The sequence below is a fragment of the Cydia strobilella genome, chromosome 18, assembly GCF_947568885.1.
Source record: "Cydia strobilella chromosome 18, ilCydStro3.1, whole genome shotgun sequence".
Taxonomy (NCBI): domain Eukaryota; kingdom Metazoa; phylum Arthropoda; class Insecta; order Lepidoptera; family Tortricidae; genus Cydia; species Cydia strobilella.
The window spans coordinates 3502476-3526793 of record NC_086058.1 but is presented as its reverse complement, the minus strand read 5'-3'; the positions used below and the strand labels follow the sequence as shown (position 1 = coordinate 3526793).

At 38.1% G+C, this 24318-nt stretch overlaps 1 protein-coding gene across 1 annotated transcript in view; it reads right to left on the bottom strand.

Moving 5' to 3' along the window:
• LOC134749444 (dnaJ homolog subfamily C member 13) overlaps positions 1–24318 on the bottom strand; it is a 92550-nt gene that overhangs the window by 48305 nt on the left and 19927 nt on the right. Inside the window, exons 9-16 of the mRNA XM_063684380.1 lie at positions 23106–23278; positions 22367–22574; positions 20720–20875; positions 20282–20421; positions 19504–19606; positions 18324–18500; positions 11337–11534; positions 9115–9323 (exon numbers count right to left, since the gene is read on the bottom strand). Of these exons, the coding sequence (XP_063540450.1) occupies positions 9115–9323; positions 11337–11534; positions 18324–18500; positions 19504–19606; positions 20282–20421; positions 20720–20875; positions 22367–22574; positions 23106–23278 (1364 nt within the window). The remainder of the gene's footprint in view (positions 1–9114; positions 9324–11336; positions 11535–18323; positions 18501–19503; positions 19607–20281; positions 20422–20719; positions 20876–22366; positions 22575–23105; positions 23279–24318) is intronic.

Sequence of the window (24318 nt, the reverse complement as noted above, 5' to 3'; positions counted from 1 at the left end):
ATAATTTAATAAAATATAATATAATATATAAATAAATATAAAATATAATATAATGTAAATTACGCATCCATGACAATGTATGATTAATACAAATAAAAAATATGAATATGAATATGAATATGAAATATTTATTTTCAGGTTTTTGGCGACTGAGAACACATTCAGAGATATGGAATTTACAGAATATCGTGGAAGAAGTACAATTGGAAAAATAGTAAGAGAAGTCTGTCAAGCTATATGGAAAAGCCTTCTAGGTAAAGGTATACCTAGTATAACAAAAAATCTACTAGAACAAATCGCGGACGAGTTTTTAAAAAACACTAACTTCCCCAATTGTATTGGCGCCCTGGATGGTAAACACATTCGAATTTGTAGTCCCGATCACAGTGGCTCTCTTTTTTTCAACTATAAAGGCTACAACTCTATAGTCTTGCTGGCGCTTGTTGATTCCAATGACAGATTTGTATATGTGGACATAGGAGCTTACGGCAAGGAATGTGATTCAACGGTTTTTCACAATACAAAACTGAATGAATTATTACAACAAGGCCAGCTTCCCGTACCAGCACCAAAGCCGTTACCTGGTTCTCAGACGTCAATTCCCCATGTATTTGTAGCAGACGAAGGCTTACCTTTAACGAATAACATAATGCGTCCATATCCAGGAAAACACTTGACTATACAACAAAGAGTTTTTAATTATCGCTTGAGTCGCGCAAGAAGATACGTTGAATGTACTTTCGGTATTTTAGCTAATAAGTGGCGCATTTTTCACCGACCATTGAATGTCCAATATAACTTTGTAACAGATATTATAAAGGCATGTGGTGTTATTCACAATTTTGTTATTAGTAGAGATGGAATTAAACCATCTGAAGAACTACTGATTCACGACGGTTTTTCAGATTTACATCATTCAACAAATTATATATCCTCGACAAACCCAGTTAACATAAGAAATGAATTCTGTAAATACTTTTCTAGTGATGTGGGAGCCCTTACTTGGCAATTAAGTAAAATATAATTTAATATTAGTATAGGTTTTATTTCCGTTCGCATGTACAAAACTATTAGCTTAGTATACTTGTATTGTATTATCCTTTTAACACATATTTGTAAGATGCATGCTACTTGACAACAACTATATAAGAAATAGGTAGTAATATGTTTTAAATAATTTATTAATATTTCTTATCCGTATGCATAAATAAATATGATGCATACAGGCAAACAATACCACGTTGCAACACTGTCAGTTTTCAAAGACTATTTCACTACCTTATAATACATATAGGTATATAGGTATATCTTGATGGCAGGGCTATAACCGCGAATACTCTAATAACGCCTCAATTGGAGTAAAAGAGAAAGATTCCCTAATTTTGCGAATTTCGGTGTTTGCGGTAGGCCCTCCTGCGTAGTGTCGTATTAACAACTGGCATTACTGGCAACAAGTTATATAAAAATGGTGATTTTTTGTAGTAGTAAAATAATATAATATAACCACCCCCACAACCTGATTGTCATTGTCTTAGAGGCGTGTAAATTATTTTTGGATGTTGACTTGTAAAGATGTTTGTGGACTCGACTGTACCTATATGAAAACTGTAATTTTTTTCTAATATGAAAGTTGGTGAATTAGTAAGTAATTATTATAGCCATATTTATATAAACGATTGTTGATTTTTATAAGATATATACCTATATAATATTATTATTTTTCGAATGTTTACTTGTAAAAATGTTTGTGAACTAGACTGTACCTATATGAAAACATTGAAAACTGTTGATTTTTTTCTAAGATACCTATATTAAGCCTGTATGAAAGTTGGTGATTTAGCAAGTATTCATTATAGCCATATTTATATAAGCGATAGTTGATTTATATAATATACATATATTCAAATTGTAATTACAGATTTGCAAAACTATTAAAATATACTCAAGAGCAAAGGGGTCGGCCGCTAATCCATACAAACGTACTCCCCATTTTCCTCTCTAGATATTAACATTATGGAAAATGTTTTTTTCATAATTTGATGTATATACATTAACCATAGGGGCATAGCTATACAACAAATTGTGTCAAAATATTTTCATCAATGTTAATAACCAGAGAGGAAAATCAGGACTACACGTTTGTATGAAACGGCGATTACGCGCGGGTCCTCCACTTTCGTATTAAGTATTAAAAAAAATATATATTTTGTAAAATGGTGGCGGTATTAATTTTAGAATTTTAGAACACGACCTGATTGTCATTATCTCTAAAGGCGTGTAAATTATTTTTGGAATGTTGACTTGTAAGTAAAGCTGTTTGTGATTGTTGTTGATTTTTTCTAAGATATATTAAGCCTGTATGACAGTTGGTGAATTAGTGAGTAATAATTAGAACCTTATTTATAGATAAACGATTGTTGATTTTTAAAAATATATACCTATCTATAGTATACTATTATTTATGGAACGTTGACTTAATTGAGATTACAAATTTGTATAATTATTTAATTATACTTAAGCTTTTGTAAAATGGTGGTGGTATTATTTTTAGAATTATAAACTACATAGTTGTGATTTTCTGTACCTAACGATTACAGTTATAATTATATAGTTGAACCTCGATAGCACGGGAATCTTATGGGAAATGCCAAAAAATACGTGCTAACGAAGAGGATTCCTCTTGTAGAGGACACCGACTTAGAGAGGTTCTTGTGGGTTTTTGTTCGTTTTAAAGAGGTTTCGAGTTACAGAGGTAAAACGCACGAAAAATTATTAGTGTTAAAGAGGCGTAATTGTAGAAACGGAGAAAGTACAATCTTTATATCTTTTTCGAGTTATAGTCGTGAAGGGAATAGTTGGTTACTTCGTCTTGTGAGTTTAAATATTTCGAGTTATGGAGGTTTTGGACTATGAAGGAAAGGCAATGGCATTGGCATTTTATTTCGCGTTAACGAGGAATTCGCCTTATCGAGGTTCCACTGTAATTTCATGGAAGTTTTTGATTTACGTAAAACAATTATACAAAAAAATGTATTAAAAAAAAAGTTAATTATATTTCTCAAGCTTCATTCTTCAGATATAAAAACCAGGTAGTCCTTTAACCTACTAGGCAACTCATCGCATGTTTAAAGTAGGTAGCAAAAACTTTAACTCAAACAGGTCTATCCCTACTTTTCCTTGATGGGGCGCGCGGCTTGCCGCCATTGCTCATTCTTTATTCTTGCGAGGCAACGAACGCACGTAAAATCATAATTTTGTTTCAGTCGTTTAAAATGCCTATACGTAGTGCACTTAGTGCAGACATTATACGATTTATACGAGAATACGAGATGTAAGCTGTGGGATTATTCGTTTCGTATTCGTTGTGCAATATAAAATATATTTGTTATTAAAATTGTTCATCATCCTGGAGGTTAGTCGAGAACTAACACGAAGGAATAAATCATCCTGGGGGTTGGTCGTGAATCAACACGAAGGAATAAATCATCCTGGGGGTTGGTCGTGAATCAACACGAAGGAAAAAATTATCTTGGGGGTTGGTCGTGAACCAACACGATGGAAAGTTTGTTCGTACTTCGAACACCGATTGCGCCCGGGGGTTGGTCCTGAACCAACCAAAGGTTTAATTAAGATCGGACAGCGCGCAACGAAACAAAGGGCCCTAAATAATCATATTGTGTTGTGTTAAAGAGACGAGGGAGGCTTTCTTTTTATTTGGTTTTAGATGGCCCAACAGAAGAAACTCAAGCAAAATTGCCGAGTGATAATAGATTCTTCAGATCCTGAAGAAAAATCAGATACTTACTTAAGTGTAACTATTTTAACTATTTTTCTAAAAAACAAACTTTGTGATCAATTACCTTGCATTTACTTAGTACCGCGCGGGCCGTGAGTCCACGACTGGTAACTATAAACCTGGGGGGCGGCCTAGAGTCGTCACGAAGATAGAACTTGCTTGGGGTTGGCCGTGAGTCAACACGATAGCAATGCATAACACAATTTAATAAATCTATAGCGGTTCTCGATCAAAACCACGCACATTTTAAAACACCAAGTTCAAGTTTTTCTATGTGCAATAAAGAACTATCTTTTAAGTTCAAGTTCAAATATACTTTATTCATGTAGGCCTATTTATGTAATCTAAAACCTTACGGGTTTTATTTTGAAAAACATTCGAAGTCTACCCTCGAATTAAAAATATTTCTTTTAAATTTTTTCACCAGCGCTCCGCGGTTCAGTTTTGATTTGTGCGTGTCAGAGACACGTCGGTCTAGCTGCCGAAATGTTCGGCACAAGACTACATTGCCTTTTAAAATAAATGCTTACATATAAAATATATTTGGATTTTTAATATCCAATTATATGTGACAGAATAAATTTTACTCACACCTAACCCATAGTACGGTACTTTTATCCGCCCAGAGGTTGAATTTGAATAAACACGAGACTACCTCGTAAATTTATAATTGAAACAATACAATAGTACCTATATTGTTTTTATATTACCCACATAAGTATAACTTGTCTCTAAAAGTGGGAATTGCTAAATAGGTGTACCTACATCACGTCACGTGATGTGAATCTGATCGAAATTCCTAAACTTAAGCTGGATAAAATCTCTTTTACCACAAATGAAATGTAATAAACTAAGTGGTAATACCCTGCACAATGTATATATTTTGGTGACCATTTTTGAATGTTTATATATGCATATAACCATACAAATTATCGGGATACGTACGCCAATATTGTTATGGGATACATGAAAATATAAATATATTTATAATACCGTGATCGCTTAAAGGCATAGGCGATGTCAGTATCTAAGTACCTTGTGTCCTGTCCGTTTTCATAGTTTTATTTCATGAGTAACTATCGCGGTAACCGAAGACAATATTACCTTGTGTCTGTTTAAAAATATGATTTTACTTTTTTAAGTGATATTGAATAATTAAATAATTTGAATCATCCAATTGTAACAAAGACACCTAACTGAATTGAATTACAGGAAAATGGGTTTATTCATCATTATCTATCTAATAAACCCAATGAAACAATTTGTGAGTACTGAATATGAAAGAAAGAAAGAAAGAAAATAACTTTATTTTGCATGAAATATGGTACAAAAGGTGGTCAGACAATATTATACATAAGTAACACATATTTCACCAGCATCTGGCATGCAAAAAACTAAACTTACAACTGAAGCTAAGAAACAAACGCAAACACGTTTTACGCTTATTTCTTCATAAATACAAGTTCATGCCGAAGCCTGACAAAGTAACCATTAGAGTACCATCTAACTGAGTTAATGATAAAGCGGTTTCGGTACAATTTGGCTAAATACACACACGAATATATTTGTTCGCATCTCTCACAGATATTTAATATTTATTTTTATGGTCGTAAATAATGGGTAACTAGGTAAATACCTATTAACCTGTATCAAAACTACAAAACGATTACCTTCCGATTATCTTTTAAAGGATCACCCTCAGATTATGCACATAAAAACATAAATACATAATTAAGAAGCTAATAGAAACCGTAAAAAATCAATAAATGACGAATGCACCTATGGTTCAACTCTCATGTGTCGGTCGCGATACTCTTTCAGCCATCATCAATACGATGGTACCATGCAATATGTTTTTGCCAAGTTTAAAATATATGTACCTTGATATTATAAGTTTAGTAACTGTAGTTGGTGGGGACCCACCACTTGCAATACCGTTATGTCATTAATATAGCACATTCATGACATAAGTCATGGATTAAAATATTAACATGAATCCACTTAATATAATATTTGTTTTCTGAACTCTCAATACAACCATAGTAGCAATACAGCAAAGGCAATTTTTTATTATTATTCCGGCTTTAATGTTTACATTTTATAAATATACAACATTACGTCGCACAGTCTTTCGTTCCTTGCAGAGCGAATACTTGAATGAAGGGCATAAGTTTTTAGATTTGATGCTTAATATCTGAATTTCTGTTGATTGATATTCATTTCATTTCATTGATTGCGTGGTTGATTGCTGTGCTGTCCCGTTCGCGCTGCGAGAATAGAAGCCGCTACACCAATATTTGTGAAAATATGGTCAATCGCGCCTTGCGGTCAATAATAGTAATTTAAATAAAATAAAAAAGGTTCATATCATTTATATATTCTATTTAAAGGTGCAGCCATTTATAAATGTATACTAAATTAATTCCTAATGATGTTTGTTAAACGCTGATTTTACCTACTCAGGTTTAACTGGATATTATTATGCATTTTAATAGCTCGAATATATGTACATTAGGTACGTATATATAATTAAATGATAAATAAATATTCTGTTACCATTAATGGACCTTGGCCCATTCATTATATGTAATATGAGCGCAATAATAAACATTTGAGTGTGAGTAAATTACAATCTTATTTGAAAGATTACTTCGAAAGCTGAGTAGACTGCTAGTCTTATAAATTATTTTTGTTTAGAATACCTTTGGTGATGCCACACATATGACATGCTTTATGCTTAATAACTGAACAGAAAGCATAATTTATGCACGTTCATATATTTTTTAGATTTCAGTGGTGGATTTTTTAATTTGATAAAAATCAAAATATAATTCTTCTTGGGTAAATCAAAGGACTTAAAAACGACGTTAGACATGTTTCGAGCAAATACATGTTTTTTGTTAAGTTGAAGCTCTCGAAAACGCGCTAGGCCGCGTGAGTCTTTGTCCATTGCACGTCGTGTCACTATTCGTTGATCAGGAGCTGCTGTAAGCCGATTTGCGCGTGCACGTGCCTAATAACTGAATTTTCTCATTGTCGTCGTCTGCTCAGAGATCATCGTAAACAGGATGACTCGTCGTGAGACAGACATCACACAGCCTACGCGTCATAAGCGTCAAGACGCGGGAAAAGACATCACAGCCACAGCGTATCCCACCCTGTATGGAGGTAACGCTGGGTTGTATCGTTAGCCTAAATTACGTCTTATCTTCGTAGATAATTACACTTAGACGAGCCTGAATCTTGTCATCAATAGTGTACTGTTCTGAGCCTTCAAAAATTCCGTATCGCGGACAAGAACTGCTAGTGAATTTTAATACATTTCACAAAAGGACATATGTCTTATGAGTTTACTCGTATTAAACTTTTTCAAATCGAATTAAACTTAATGCAAAGTAGACCACAAATTGTATGGAATCTTAGTCAATTAGGTTTTATGAAGAACAAATTAAATTTTGTTTAAATATCCTAATACGTAAAAGTACAACCTGGCTATACCTAATATATGTATACCTTTTTGAACCTGCATTGCTAAACTTTCCCGTGCTTCTTAACAATACCTTATAACTCAATTGGAACAGTAAACTTGTGTATAACATACACATATGTACATGGTAGATAATTATTCCTACAAATATGTTTTCAGAAATAAATATGCTATGATAATATTGATAATGGGAAAGAATGCAGCAAAACTTTCAACTCTTAACATCTACCTGGTTTTTATATCTGAAGAATGAAGCTTGAGAAATATAATACATGATCAAACGAACTTCAAAGTGAAGTTCGATCAGTATTATATGAGTAAGCTTCATTCGAAGATATAACTACCCTCCCTCCCCTATACCCGGAAAGAAAGTTTTGCTTTAGAAAGTAAAGTCTCTAAAAATAATGAGCAATGGCGGCAAGCCGCGCGCCCCATCAAGGAAAAGTAGGGATAGACCTGTTTGAGTTAAAGTTTTTGCTACCTACTTTAAACATGCGATGAGTTGCCTAGTAGGTTAAAGGACTACCTGGTTTTTATATCTTCGAATGAAGCTTACTCATATAATACTGATCGAACTTCACTTTGAAGTTCGTTTGATCATGTATTATAGTCATGTTAGCAGGTATATAAAAAATGATGATTTAAAAATAAAAGTTGTCGATTTAGTTAGCCACAAGTATAAACATATTTTATATACCTAACAAAGGCAATCTTATATCATGTTGATTTTGCAAAAAGACATATACCTACATGTTTTTTTATATTTACCTATTTATAATTACCTAATAATTATGGTCTAAAGAATAAAAATAATTTACATACAAAATTAGTTATGATTTCTTACCTTATTGTTATTCCCAACATCTCCAGAAGCCCAACGGGTCTTCTAAATATGTGTTTCTTAAAAGGATATTTTGCTTAAAAGTTCTTCAAATTCTCAAATTGTTATGAAATTTATTTTCAGTCATCTTCAATGCCTCGTATTTTCTTTTGAAATGATATCCATCATCATTCATGACATGAAGACATGGGTTTACCCAAAATTTTCTTTTCAATTGCTTCTTATTTCTGCGCCTTCTTAATAACAGTCAAACACTGGTAGTCGAATTCTTTACTACTTATGCAGCGCGGCGCCGCATGCGGTGCCGCGACGACGGACGCGGCACCGCAAGTCGCACCGCCTAATTTTTGCGTTGCGGCGGGCGGCACCGCGCGCGGCGACGCGCAACGCTTTGCGACACCGCGCGCGGCGACGCACGACGCACCGCAAGATTTTGCGTTGCGGCGGGCGGCGCCGCGCACCGTTTTGCGGTACCGCGCGCGGCGTCGCACGACGCACCGCCAGATTTTGCGTTGCGGCGAGCGGCGCCGCAGATTTCTGCGTTGCGGCGGCGGCACCGCAAAACGCGCCGCGTTGCGTCGGCGACGTCGCACCGCGTACATGTGGCCAGGCCCTCACACACACGCTTCATCATTCAAACGCTTTTTTAACGCGCGTTGAATAAGCGCTCATGAGAATGAGGCCTAATTTCCAGCAAAAATCATAAATATTCTGAACTTGATAAGAAAGACTTTTTTTTTAATTCATGTATTTATTTAGGGACATTTAATCTTAAGATTACGCCAGTCCCATCGTACCTTAATCTAAATTACACTCATCTACGGCCTGTCAGTATACTGACTAATATAATTATACACAAATAAATATAGCTCCTTTGCCTCTTCTGAGACTTGAGGAGGAGAGGAGAGGAGACTTATATATAGAAAAATCTTAAAGCTTCTGTACTAAATAAAATTTCAATTGGATATAAAAATAACTTAGATCACTTACGATTTCCGTATGGGACTGTCATCATTGTCTCTCTGTTCCAGTAATATCCTCAGGTAGTAGTCGCCAATTTTGACTTCATTCTGTAGACACTGGTAATGCACTTCTAGCTCTGCGTGATTCCATGAGGTGAGGGTGTCGCCACACACTTCCCGGTCTGATGTGAACGCTCGAAGCTCGTTTTCTAGTGCGTTCCGGAGTTCTTCGCGAGTCTGAGATAAAGGAATGAAATTTAAGGGTCGTTCCTGTTTTTGGAAACGATTTGACTGCTAGGAACTTTTATTTGATACATTGTAGGTAGTAAATTAATAAAAAAGTCAGTTATAAATTAAAAACAAACTTCAAAAAATAGCAATGGTCAAAGAAAAACAACGCACAATAAGCACAATAAGGTCTACGTACAAAAAAGGGGGCTGTACCTATTTAAATTAGAAAAAAAAATGAATCACGCTTCAATAGCAATAAAAGTAAAGTAAATTAGAGAATTTAATACATGAAGCTATCCTGGTTATAACAGATAGCCTCACTAGCGAGATTTTTTCAAAGTGGTGACGAAGTGTCAGTTGGGGGACGAATTGCTCGTGAGAATTGTGTGCAAAAGTAAACATATCTTTAACTGGCTTTACGTCTACGTCACAAAGCGACCACGAAGCGTGCACGCTCGAAGTTTTAATCAATAAATGGTGGTCGGCGTCAGCGCCAAGCGTGCAACCTCGCTCGCTCGCTCGAAGCATGCATTCCGTGTCTCTCGGCACAGAATAAATAATAGTACTACTGTACAGAAAGGAAACTTCCTACAAAACCGAAGTTTGACAGCGGTTCAGGGTCGAATCATGATGTCCCTTTCTAATATATGGCATTATATACCTTTCGAGTATTTAGGGTTGTCAAAATTCAGGCCATTACTTATCTGTGGTCGTGCTCGCAAAGGGACGTCAAGTTGTGACAACCCTAATAATTGCTGGGAGCAATGGCGAGCCGAACGGAGCGGAATTTGTCCGAAGCTAGGAGTTTCGCACCCCCGCCCTCGGGTTACATTTGTTGTGTCAGTCGGCGGTGATCCACTCTCAACTCCTGAGGAGGACTGGTCTAGTGTATAGTGTACCGTGTGGTTCCATATGAGGTTGGGCAGCGCGTGGTCGCGGTGGAACTGGTAGTAGAAGAGCGGCCAGTTGGCGGTGGCCTTGAGGCGCTCCCGACGCCGCCGCAGCACCACGGGGCGGTCGCGGCCCTACTGCTCGCTACTGGTCTAGTGTATAGTGTACCGTGTGGTTCCATATGAGGTTGGGCAGCGCGTGGTCGCGGTGGAACTGGTAGTAGAAGAGCGGCCAGTTGGCGGTGGCCTTGAGGCGCTCCCGACGCCGCCGCAGCACCACGGGGCGGTCGCGGCCCTACTGCTCGCTACTGGTCTAGTGTATAGTGTACCGTGTGGTTCCATATGAGGTTGGGCAGCGCGTGGTCGCGGTGGAACTGGTAGTAGAAGAGCGGCCAGTTGGCGGTGGCCTTGAGGCGCTCCCGACGCCGCCGCAGCACCACGGGGCGGTCGCGGCCCTACTGCTCGCTACTGGTCTAGTGTATAGTGTACCGTGTGGTTCCATATGAGGTTGGGCAGCGCGTGGTCGCGGTGGAACTGGTAGTAGAAGAGCGGCCAGTTGGCGGTGGCCTTGAGGCGCTCCCGACGCCGCCGCAGCACCACGGGGCAGTCGCGGCCCTACTGCTCGCTACTGGTCTAGTGTATAGTGTACCGTGTGGTTCCATATGAGGTTGGGCAGCGCGTGGTCGCGGTGGAACTGGTAGTAGAAGAGCGGCCAGTTGGCGGTGGCCTTGAGGCGCTCCCGACGCCGCCGCAGCACCACGGGGCGGTCGCGGCCCTACTGCTCGCTACTGGTCTAGTGTATAGTGTACCGTGTGGTTCCATATGAGGTTGGGCAGCGCGTGGTCGCGGTGGAACTGGTAGTAGAAGAGCGGCCAGTTGGCGGTGGCCTTGAGGCGCTCCCGACGCCGCCGCAGCACCACGGGGCGGTCGCGGCCCTACTGCTCGCTACTGGTCTAGTGTATAGTGTACCGTGTGGTTCCATATGAGGTTGGGCAGCGCGTGGTCGCGGTGGAACTGGTAGTAGAAGAGCGGCCAGTTGGCGGTGGCCTTGAGGCGCTCCCGACGCCGCCGCAGCACCACGGGGCGGTCGCGGCCCTACTGCTCGCTACTGGTCTAGTGTATAGTGTACCGTGTGGTTCCATATGAGGTTGGGCAGCGCGTGGTCGCGGTGGAACTGGTAGTAGAAGAGCGGCCAGTTGGCGGTGGCCTTGAGGCGCTCCCGACGCCGCCGCAGCACCACGGGGCGGTCGCGGGCGGCGTCCCGCGGCGCGCGCGCGGGGCCGCCGGCGCGGGCCGCCCAGTGCTGGAGGGCTAGTTGGGCGTAGTGCTGGAAACAAATGGTCATTTAAGACTCCCCGGCAAGCTCGGTTCTCCATACAAACGTAGTTCCGCTCTCATTTTAAAACGACTAGCTAGATTGCTCTGAAACTTTGTACTTACAATAGGATAAGGTATATCTAGGTCTGTAATTAATTTATGTAGGTTAAAATACAATAATTAAAAATACAGCGAATTTAAGTTTTTCATACCAAACTTGTTTTTGCTTTATTTCGTTTGTTTTAATACTAGAGTTAATAAACTAATTACTTATTACTTATTAATTCATAGGCCGGTCAGCACAGTTCAAAATGTATGAGAAATCTACATTAATTCTAACATCAGAGATTTTTTGAGATGTGATTACCTATGTTACAAATAATATATTTTGAAAAAAATCTCCACAAAATATGTCATTTTTTTATAAATCCAAATTATTACTAAAATAGAAAAATAAACCAAAACATCAATTCCCACACTAGAGATTTTCTAATATGCTGTTCTCAAGCATATACTCATTAAGTATTTATATTTTCTCCGAGCTTGACACAGAACCCTGCCCCCAATAATTGTCTTTATTAAAAAAATTATTTACATTAAAATAACAACTAATGTGTACATAAAAATTACATGTTAATTAAGCTCTGTATATTTAATATATTCTACAAAAAAAATCTCTAACGTAAATTAATCAGTTTAATTACTATTAACCATTTTTGTTTCGAAAATACTTTTTTAATACAGTTGCTCAAAAAGTGCTACTTTTCGTGCCTTTTTAGCGTGCAGAAAGTTGGTTTTCGCGAACTAGTGCTTTTTACTTTTCCAATTTTTTTAAATTTTTACTTGTTCCAATTCATGACTACTTATTGATGAGTGTTAATATTAGTTTCATTGAAACGTCGTTATCAACATAAAAACCTACTGTTAATGTAAGAATACGAAAAATATGCATATTTCATATTTTATTACTTACCTCTTCATCATTATAAGTATTATAACACCTTTATTTTTTAATGTTGAAAAACCGTTCTTAATAAGTTGTCTGAATGAAACGGAACGCCTGTCAAAGAAGACGCGTATTTTCTTACTGCAATTATGTTTTAAGTTTCCAAAGGCAACATTCGATATTGTTTTTATAAATATACGATACATAAATAATCATAAATAACGATATTTAGGTAATAATAGTACAATGTTTTAATATTTACAATTGTTTCTGTCTTATAGAACATGCATTTGAAAAAAAAACTTTCATTGAAGTGGGTTCAATAATAATAATAAAAACTATTCTAGTCGAATAAAAGCTAGAAAAACACTTCTTCAAAATGTCAATGATGTCACAGAATTAATAATATAAAAGTTTCGAATTCCGTTCCTTACTTGTTGCTTTTCTTATTTTTTCGCAACTGTATTAATAAAACGCCGTTCGATACACGTGCGGAAATGTCATTCCGCACTAGCATCGAAATGTACTATTGTTGCTTAGAGAAAATGGACACTCGGCTTTTGTTTCACCTTCATAAATCTCTTACTCATGTTAGTGTAACAACAAAAAATCTCTCACGTATATGTTATATTGTATGGAATACAACCATATTACGACGTCCAAGCTATTTAAATTACCCACGCAGACACTAACTGACGGGTACTGATTCACTGTAGAGAACGTTTGATCGACTTCCATATCTCCGTCTCACTTCAATGTTCGCGGTAGACGATCGGTCCGCTTGAACAGCCGAGAGTTCACGATGCGGTCGACCGTTAATTATCCCATGACTAACTTATCCAGACAGAAAATTTGAATTTGAAATTTACGGCTACTGCCGTAGCAGTCGGCAGCAATGTCGCGCTTCAATATTGCTGCAGTCGACTGCATTGCTCCAGAAAACGTGAAAAAGGTCATTCAATTCAATGGGTAGTAGGGTTATGAGATGAAATGACGCAATAATTAAACTTTAGTTAATTAACAATATTATATTAAATCATTATTACATACTATTTTACTCGCACTAAAAGGTTTACTACCAACATACTTCTTGGTGCCCAAATGAAATAAATAGTACATTTCGATGCTAGTGCGGAAAGTATGTCTTTACTTCACGAGTACCGAGATAGGTATCTTGGCAAGACTCGGGACGAGTGAAGAATGACACTTCCGCACGTGTATCGAACGACGTTTTTTGATACAGTTGCGAAAAAATAATAAAAACTACAAGTAAGGAATAAAAGCTTTGGAAACTTGAAACGCCGCTTAGTAAGAAAAATCGCCTCTTTTTTGACAGGCTTTTCGGCAGCTATTCCTTTAATTAAATTATTATTTTTAGCAAAAAAAAATAATTATCGCCTGAGACAAAAGTGCATACTCAATGCGCTTATTTACCACTATAATTTAATAATTTTTAAGAAAAAAAAAACCGACTTCAATGGGGGATGCCGTTGAAAGGTTACTTATTTTTGATGGTGCACTCCAGACAATGAAATAAAAAAGACAGCATCTTTTGCCTAACTAAAATGAGGTAAAACCACCCACGTTTCTAGTAGCATTTCATTTCTGTAAGGGTCATAGTTCTAACCTAACCTAACCCAATGTTCTGATAGCATTTCGTTTCTGTAAGGGTCACAGTTCTAACCTAACCTAACCCACTTTTCTGATAGCAGTTCGGTCCTGTGAGGATCGCAGTTCAAAAAAAGTCCAGGTCCAAGTTTGGGTCTGGGTCCATAACGAAGAGCCAAACGTGAACTATGTGTCGTTGAAGAGTTCTATTCTGATCATCATCAGCAGTTCCACTTCATCAAATGTCACTTTTTTATGTAAAAGCTGGATTTGTTGATGAAAATACAAAAATCACTATATGTATGCCTTTCTCATTTGAGGAGTTCCCTCGATTCCTCATTTCTCCCATCATCAGAACTCGAGCTTGACAAACATGTGTCTTGAAAACCTATGCTTACCAATCATAACGAAGAGGACAAATCGCCAAACGTGTCGTCGTTAAAGAGTTCCATTCTGATTTTTCTGATCATCATCAGCAGTTCCACTTCATCAAATGTCACTTTTTTAAATGTAAATGCTTGATTTGTTGATGAAAATACTAAAATCACTATATGTATGCCTTTAACATTTGAGGAGTTCCCTCGATTCCTCATGGATCTCATCATCAGAACTGCGTTTTGACCAAAACGGGACCAATCTGTATGTACATACTTACAATCAAACAAAGAATTTTCAAAATCGGTCCAGAACTGACGGAGTTATGGAGTAACAAACATTAAAAAAAAAACAACCGAATTGATAACCTCCTCCTTTTGAAATCTTGAAGTCGGTTAATAATCAAATTAATGGGCCCTGGAGGGAAATTGCCTGAAAACCTTAAGTTAGCTCATTGTACTTAAAGGAGACATTCTTTTATTTTTAAAAAGAAACTAAACTGCATTCAAAGGTTTTTAATTTTTTTTTTTTTTTTTTTTCAATTTTGCTTGTCTAAAAATATTCTTGAGTACTAAATATTCGATTGTATGGAAATTTTGTACGACAGACGAGTGTAAGACCTAATGTTACTTGAAGAAATGTTATCATTAACATTAACTGTATCGACTAATAGAATAAAATAGGGTGTTTATTGTTTGGAAATTTTAGTCGGTTCGATTCCCGGGCGAGAAACGAATTTCATAAAGCCTTTGAATGCAGTTTTGTTTCTTTTTAAAAATAAAATAAGCTAACTTAAGGTTTTAAGGCACAATCCCTTCAGGGCCCATAAACATTTTCCACACTGTATATTCAGAGCACGTCTTATTCTCAACTGTTAGACCTTAGACTAATATAACTTGATTCCAAGTTTCCTTACAATTATACGTAATCGAGGGCCAGGCTCATACTAGTTTCATGTCGCGATGCGCTCGCTGACAAAAACCAAGCGGTACGAATTGCTGACATTTGCGTCTTCATTCTCACAGCTCCCACTAAAAGCATCGGATGACAGGATCGTTGAAAAGGGACAAACATATCGTTTGACGTTACGTTACTCTTCTCGTGAATTGTCAAAATTTAAAATTCGAAATTCGCTTTATATTTTGTCCGGGCGGCTATTCGAAGTATAACTAAGTGGACGGTCCTTACTAACCAGAAAGATTGAGATCAAGCATCATAGATAGTTGTAAGTCTTCAAGGGTCTATTTATATCTGACACAGCATCCAGTATTCTAAACGTTTTGTGAATAGATATAAAAAAATTGACAGCTATCGTTTTTCATATAAAGACAGACACTTAATGAATTGAACTATTGAACCTTAACTCAATGCCATAAGCCATAAGGTATACTTTCCTAATATACCTTGAGGCTAATTCGAACTTTGTTATAAAAGATGGCATTTTTTTAATTTGCGTGTGCGTTTCGCTTGTACTCACTTGACTTTAAGATATATTTAATGTTCACATTAACAACCTAGTTGGTCAATTAATAAGAAACAAATTTCTAGTTAGATATTTGTTGTACTGTACTACATATTATTTTTCATACAATCACGATTATCACTACCTATATTATAATCATAAATAAAGTATCATCTAAATGTGTTAAAACATACGGTAATGAAATATCAATACCTAACTGAACACACAAATATCGATAAAACACTCCGATTACACTGTCCCCTCCCTATATCGTCGAATGGAAAGAAGTTCCAACGGTTAGCTACTCGCAGGCGTGTAGAGATCTCGAAAGCACCAGTGTAACGTGACCGTGAGATCCGTAACAAACCATGCGTAATTAGACCTTACTTATACTGGTTTTTAGCCCTTTTCTCGCCTGTAATAAGTAAGTGATTTTAAAATTATATAAAATAACGCCATCTGGTGTTGAGTAGTTGTATTAGGTGAACGTTGAGCGAGCTTTTGTGAGATGAATAATGAAAGAGTCGTATGTCATATAGCTTTGACATTATATTTTAAACCGTCACTCATGTAGCCTACAGTTGATATTCGTTCGAGAAATGTCCACCGGTAATAACCTTTTGGTATGGATAGTTGCTACGAATCAGAGCAATTTTGTAAGTGTGTGACATATTTTAACGTGGCTATGAATGTGTGAGTTTAGCGACACTGGTTTTCATACTAAATAGGAGTCATTTCACATCCACTAGTTTATTAATTCGTGCTTGTACTAGTTGAAATATGTTTTGGTGCGAGCGAAACGGTCGGGCGAATGATAACAAAATGATATATTATTGACATCTTAAATAAAGTTGGAATTGGCCTCTGTGAATGCCTGAAAATACCGCATACTTTTTTAATTTTTTATGCTGGAAATTGATTTAATTATCGAGAGAAAAATGAATATGTTATTCTTCCATAACTTGTGCAGTTACTGGCAAAAAACTAGAAATGTCCATTAATTGTGCAGAACAGTATTTGCTGTTTGTTTCCAAAATCTTGCTGCTATTCTACAAATATAGTAGGACTCGGGAGATTTTTTAACATGATCGAAACAACTACTGTTAACCACCATAGTAAACTTTTCTCTCGGTGTGGGATTTCCTCGGTCATGAAAAACTTACAAAATACTGATTTAAACTTTCACGATTTTTACTCATTATTATTTACAACGACGGGAGACGGGACTTAATCGCGTAAAATAAGTTATAAATTTACCTCCGACGTTTCGAGGACGGCGTTGTCCCCGTGGTCTCGGAGAACTTATTTTACGCGATTAAGTCCCGTCGTTGTAAATAATAACTTACATAATAATAATTTGTTTCAATAAATCTATAATTTATATTATTGTCGAGAGATATTCTGACCGTGTAGTCGTATAAGCTTCATAACCCATTCTACGAAAAATATTTTATGTGGGAATTATTGTTTAAGTAGTATAAAATATTAAAAAAAAAGTTTTATTTCTTAAAAACGGGAACTGATATCAAGTTGTTACTTTACAGACGGGTTTACAATTCAATATGATATAGAATTCACCCATGTAGAAAAATTTGAGTGTGCATTTAATGTAACTTAAACTTTATATTGACTCCACTATCATGTCATTGTATGTGCAAGGTTTCATTACAATCCAACACGTTGTTTTAAAATGGGAACGAAACTCCGTTTGTATGGGAAGGTGAAATTCGGCCGAGCTTACCGGGGGCTCTTAAGCTCCGTGTTCATTAATATGTAGTCTGACGAGCCAATTTTGTCAGTGGAGAATGGCGGCAAAGTGAAAATTGTAGGCGTGAAGTGTCGATCTCCTAATTAAATTTTGAATTCCACACCTTTTCCTACTGACAAATTGGTTAACCAGACTAAAAAAGTAAAGACAAGACACATACGCTCGTTTGTTACACATTATCTGTTTACTGTTAAAAATTATGTACCTAGTAGTAAAACGCCACCTTACGCCTTAAGGATTTCAGATTCAGCGTCTGTACAATTTTCGTAACATATCATATGACGTGTATTTTCAGCAGATTTTTCTTTGTCTGAAATAATTTCATTGAACTCGGACATATCATTACCAAACTTAAATGGAGCTGGGCGGGACATATTGCCAGGCAGAGTGATAGTGATAGCAGTTGGACCAAAATGTTAACGGAATGGTGGCCGCTTTCAGACGAAAGGAGTGCCTGGCATCCGTTAGTTCGTTGGCTGGATGACATTCGGAAGACTGCGGGTCATTTCTGGATGAGATTGGCTCAGAACCGGGACAAGTGGCCTACTCGAAGAGAGGCCTATGCTCAGCAGTGGGCGCTAAAAAGCTGGTATGATGATGAGGCGCCGTTCTGGCACACACAGCCAATATTTATACGAACCTCTAGATGTTTCTCGACGTATTTGACCTGTCGCTCCAACGCCTCCCAGTGCGCCGCGCGCGGTTTCACCGAGGCTTGTGCTAGTTCCAAGTTGTCTCTCTCGTTTATTCGGTCCGCTTCTAACGCCGCGGCTGGTGGCGCCTCTGTTGATTCGAGGAAAGCCAAAAGTCCGGAGGGCTAAAAAGAAATACAAAAATTTTATACACTTCACAGGTGGGGGTTCTCACTTCGTCGGGATTCTAGCTTTCTTTCTCCGATTTATAGAAGACGGCTGGACCAATTTGAAATAGTTATTTGTGCAACAAGAGAGGAAAGTTGGTTTTTCTTGCGAGTGTTTATTTTGAGTCCCGAGAAAGCGAAAGACTCAAAAACACAAGATGTAAAATAACTTTGCTCTCGTGTTGCACACATAATTTTTCACCTCAGTAGTGAGAACATATTAAAGGTTAAAATGTATTTCGAATTACACAGAATAAACAGAAAAAAAAAGTATTATAATATATACGATACGATAAGATACGATACGAGACAAGACGAGACTGGACCGGAACGGACCGGACCGGACCGGACCGGACCGTACCGTACCGTACCGTACCGTACGAGACGAGACCGGACCGGACCGGACCGGACCGGACCGTACCGTACCGTACCGTATCGTACCGTACCGTACCGTACCGTACCGTACCGTACCGTACCGTACCATGAAGTTCATGGCCTTCACTAAATTAAAAAGTTACATTGTTTCACTCCCTGGAGTGAGGAAAGTGCGACTTTCCTCACTCCAGGGAGTGACGAAAGTAGGCTTGTTCGAGCTGCTGAGGTGAAAAACTATTTTTTGTTTTAAAGCGTATATTTTTTCAGTGTATTTAAATCTGATGATAAGATTCAGAAGAAATTGATGGAACTTCAAATACTAAATTATGCAAAAATAATAATATTTTCCTAGCAACCTAAATCCTGGAAAATATTTGAACATGAACTCTTACGCCTTGAAAATATCTGCCTGTTAAGATACTTGTAAATAACTACGCCGCTCCTATATCTGATGGCGAATGGTATTAAGTATAGAATAAGGGACGGTTGTAGGGCAAGTTTCATAGTTCACTGCTGAGTGACGTTAGTCAGTCCGTCAACTGTGGTTGGTGCAACTGGCCCTAATAGAGGAAGATATCACACGTACCATAATGCGTTTAAGTAGATTATGAGCTGGTGCGTGGTCCACTAACCAGAGCGCCACCAGATGACGCGCTAGATGTCGGTGGTGCAACCTGGCTCCAGCATACCTGCGATCAAAAAGGATATAATAGGATAGAGCGGTACTGTCGTAGTAAATTTTGTGCCACAGTAAATGCAATGCCATCTATCGACACTTTACTAAGACTTCACTGTCCGTTTGACCGTCTGTCTGTCACCAGGCTGTATCTCATAAACCGTGATAGCTAAGACAGTTGAAATGTTTACAGATGATGTATTTCTGTTTCCGCTATAACAACAAATACTATAAACAGAATAAAATAAATATTTAAGTGGGGCTCCCATACAACCAACGCGAATTTTTTGCCGTTTTTTGCGTAATAGTACGGAACCCTTCGTGCGTTCCGTAAAAAGTCCGACTCGCACTTGGCCGGTTTTTTTACATGCGCATACGAAAGGTTAAGTTACCTATGGGCCACTAGTTGACTGAGATAAAGTTTTTCATTTTATTTCATTTCGCTAACCCTCCGAATGCCACGCCTATCGTGTTGCAACTTTGCCACTTTCTTTGTGAATCGACTCAATTTCTATCCAGGATCTAAAAGTTAGACACCACAAATGAATATATATTACTAAAAATGCACAACAACAACAAGAACAAGAACAAAATGCATGTAACTGCGTCGAAATATCGGGAGCTCATAAACAATACAAAAGGTAATCCCGGTTTATATCGCGGTCAATATAAGTCTAGTGGAACTTACAAAGCTGTCAGCAGATGTCTTGGTAAGGCCGCTTCGGCCAATGCTAGTGCTTGCATTCGCGAGCCGACACCCGAACCACCTTCTTCCACTAGAGCGCGAAGCACTAAACCAGCGCCTTTCACAATAGCCATTGATGGGTGCTGTAGAAAAAATATTGAATTAGCAAATGATTTTTAAATATTTAGGCAGGATAAACTACCCAATGACAGGCATTGAAAGTACCAGTCATTGGCATCTATTCTTGTATGATCATCAGTGCTGCTTCTGTCGAGGATTTGAACTGCAAGCAAGCGCCACCTTTTTCCCGAGCATTTTATCTAACACAAATACTTTTCTTGCGTTCGAAAATAGTCGATCGCTAATAGCTTTCACCGCCGCTTGGGTTTGTCTAAATCTTCAAAAGTCGTCTCATATTCTTTGTAAATGATGTACAAGTACCTCAAATAGTTTAAAAAGCACTCGGCCTCTATTTGCGACCATTTCCAGAAGCTGGTCGAACTGTTTGCCATCTGTAGTTTCACTGTACGGCACGCATAGCGCGAACGTGAGGAAATCCAACATGGCCGCCACCACCAGCGCCCCGCTTCCGGCAGTCTGTAAATAAATAAATAATTTATGATGGTGTCATAACCAGGAATCGTAAACTGCGAGCGAAATCCATTGAAGTACTAGGGTTGTTACTTAGTCAAGTCAAAGTACGTCATTTCAATGGATTTCGCTCGCAGTTTACGATGACTGGTCATAACTTCACACACCAAAACTTAACGTGATGCTAGCTAGGTTAGCGCTTAAAACAGCGCTCTTAACCTATAACGTGCCATTACCCGAAACTAAAACTACATTTAATAATTTTATTTGTTTATTATAGTTACGTCATACTGATAACGTGTTCACCCACATTTACATATATTGTATTACATGTATGTACGTAAACACTTTATTGTACACTTTGTTGTATTATTTAAGTTAATAATTGTACCCTACAGCTAGAGCCACAGCGGCACAAATTGGAAGACAGTAATACTTATACATTGGATACAAAAGTATTTACATAAGAACATTATATAATACTACTTATAGGCATCTGATGTAGTTGTAAGAAATCAGGTAGTTCAAAGAGTCCAGTCTTACAAGTACTTAGGATGCATTGTAAACGACCAGAGTGATCACAGCGTTGAAATCAAGTGTCGAATTGAACAGGCGCGTAACGCTTTCATGAAGCTCAGACATCTTCTGTGCAACCGTTCGTTGAGGATTTCTACTAGGGTGCGTTTAGCACGGTGCTATGTTTTCTCGGTTCTTCTGTATGGAGTAGAATCGTGGACACTGACCAAGAATATGTGTAAACGCTTGGAGGCTTTCGAAATGTGGGTGTACAGAAGAATCCTGAAAATATCATGGACGGATAGAGTAACTAACGAAAGAGTGCTGCAGTTAGTAAATAAAGAGGCCGAGGTTTTAAAGATAGTCAAAAAACGCAAACTACAGTACTTTGGTCATATCATGCGAAACAAGAAATATGAACTCCTTCAACTCATTATCCAAGGAAAGATCCAAGGTAAAAGATCATCCGGACGAAGACGTAACTCATGGCTCAAAGATCTCCGAACGTGGTTCAAACAGAGCACACGCTCATTATTCCGCGCGGCTGCGTCTAAAGTTCGTATAGCCCTCATGATAGCCGACCTCCGGTAGGAGATGGCACTGGAAGAAGAAGAAGAAGATAGGCATCTCTCACTTTATCACTCCACGTTACATACATTCCAGCGCTGAGTAGTAACAAAAATTCAGCACAAGAGCTAAGAGCGCTGAGTCAATATAATAATCGACCTTTTATTGACCTGTGATGTAGAAACAGTAAACCCTCTAGGAAAGGCTGAGTAGCCCACATGGAGGCCTTATTCAGCTGCTCCTGCCTAAGGTCCAGTTTGCAGTGTGTCTCTAACCAAATGTCTGATAGTTACATACATTAGAGTGTATGTAACTATCGCTAGAGCGCTGAGTAGTAACAAAAATTCACCACTAGAGCTAAAAGCGCTGAGTCAATATAATCATTTTATTGACCAGTGATGTAGTAATACTCACAACGTGTTCTGCCCACATAGACAGTAAACCCTCTAGGAAAGGCTGAGTAGCCAACATGGAGGCCTTATTCAGCTGCTCCTGTCGGAGGTCCGGTTCGTGGTGCATGGGCTGCATGAGGGCGCAGGCTGCATCCAGGGCCGCGTGCGAACACGCTGCCGAGCCGCGGCGGAGCGCGCCCACTACGGCTGACCCGATCCATTCGCGGAATCTGGAAAATACGATAAATAACAACCATGCATAGTTTAAAAAATCATCTGTTTAATACGCAGATACGCTCTCCATCACACACGGTGAATGCGGCGAAGCTAACGCAAATGAAAGCCTCAGCGAATGACAAGGCACCTCTAGCTCAAAGCTGGCATTTTTATAACTCTACCAGTTATTTAACTCTGGTCACGTAGTTACTCACTGGTTTTCCAGTTAGATACCTTTGGCACGATTCTTTTATCGGTTCACTATTAATAACTCTTTGCTATTACTGATATAATACCTACAAATGATATAATTTTAATAATACATAACTAGGCAGTGCAGTGAAGGCGGCGTATCCATTTTTACTAGCACACACCCGCTTCAGCGCATGACACAGCGCCTCTAGCTCTCTCGCAGGCAACTTAGCGCTTGTAATACTACTGTTACGAAGCGTTCTTGACTGGATATTATTAGCTCCTAACATCATTATAAGGATACTAAAACATTCGTAAATTTATTTTTTATTAACAAAAGATCTAATACATACCCAGGCAACGCTGTAAAGGCTGCGAATCCAACTTTGCTAGCGCACAGCCGCCGCAACGCATGAAACAGCGCCTCTAGCTCTCTCGGAGGCAACGTAGCGCTTGTAGTGGTGCTGTTCACGAGAGCACTCAGCGCTCCCGTTATCAGCTTCTCCTTATTCTCAGCGAATAGGCGCTGAAAATACACACGGTTTGAAACTACAAGTCTAAAAAACAAGCATACCTAAATCAAGAATTTTAAGTTGTTTGTCTGTGAACCATTCACGATCTTGTTTAAAACAATAACAAGAACATTCCCAACGCATGTTTTAGATCTATGGCATAACCTATGAGTGACTATGATATGCATGCTGTATGCATGTACATTGTACAAGTAAAATGAAGATCTGATTTTCATGGTATCTTACTTATAACTTTTGGTGAAAAGTAGTATGATTTGTAAGTTCTCCAATATTTTATTTAAGCACATATTGAGCTTTCCGCCAAAAGTTATAGGGTAAAAAAATTGCCATAGCATAAAGCATTTTTCTGGAAGGAGTATGTAATAGTTATTTGTTATACAAGGGTGCAAAGTTGTATTTTACCCGCGAGTGTGGAATTGAAACACGAGCAAGCGAAAGGATTCTATAGTTGAACCACGAGCGAAGCGAGTGGTTCTAAAATAGAATCCTGAGCGTAGCTAGTGTTTTAACACACGAGAAGTAAAATACATTTGCACCCGTGTGTAACACAAAACTTTTTCCCTCACTATAGCGAGGAAAGTGCAACATCCACAGGCGTTAGATCATCTTCATCAACTGGAATCACTCATTTTTTTACGATATTATAACAAAAAACTCTGGAAATTCTGTACTTTTACGTAAGAACTTTTTAAGTAAAAATTTTGTTGACAATGTTCACATTTCTGACGTATGAAATGTCAATGATGCGTTTTGAAATTGCATCGACTCAACTTGTGCGTTCAGAATTATGATCAACATCATTATAAAAGAACAAAGGTTTTTATGGAATTTTAAGATTTATGACTTAAAATCATTAAATAAAGCTAAATTTGGTATTTTTTATTAAATACTCAAACCATTTATTTAATGATAATTAATATCGAACAAACCATTATTATGAGCGTTTTACGTTTTGTTATCTGTCAAAAGCTACTTTAACACGCTCCATCCAAGGTCAAATTACTTTCCCCACTAGTGGATAAAATGCATTTTT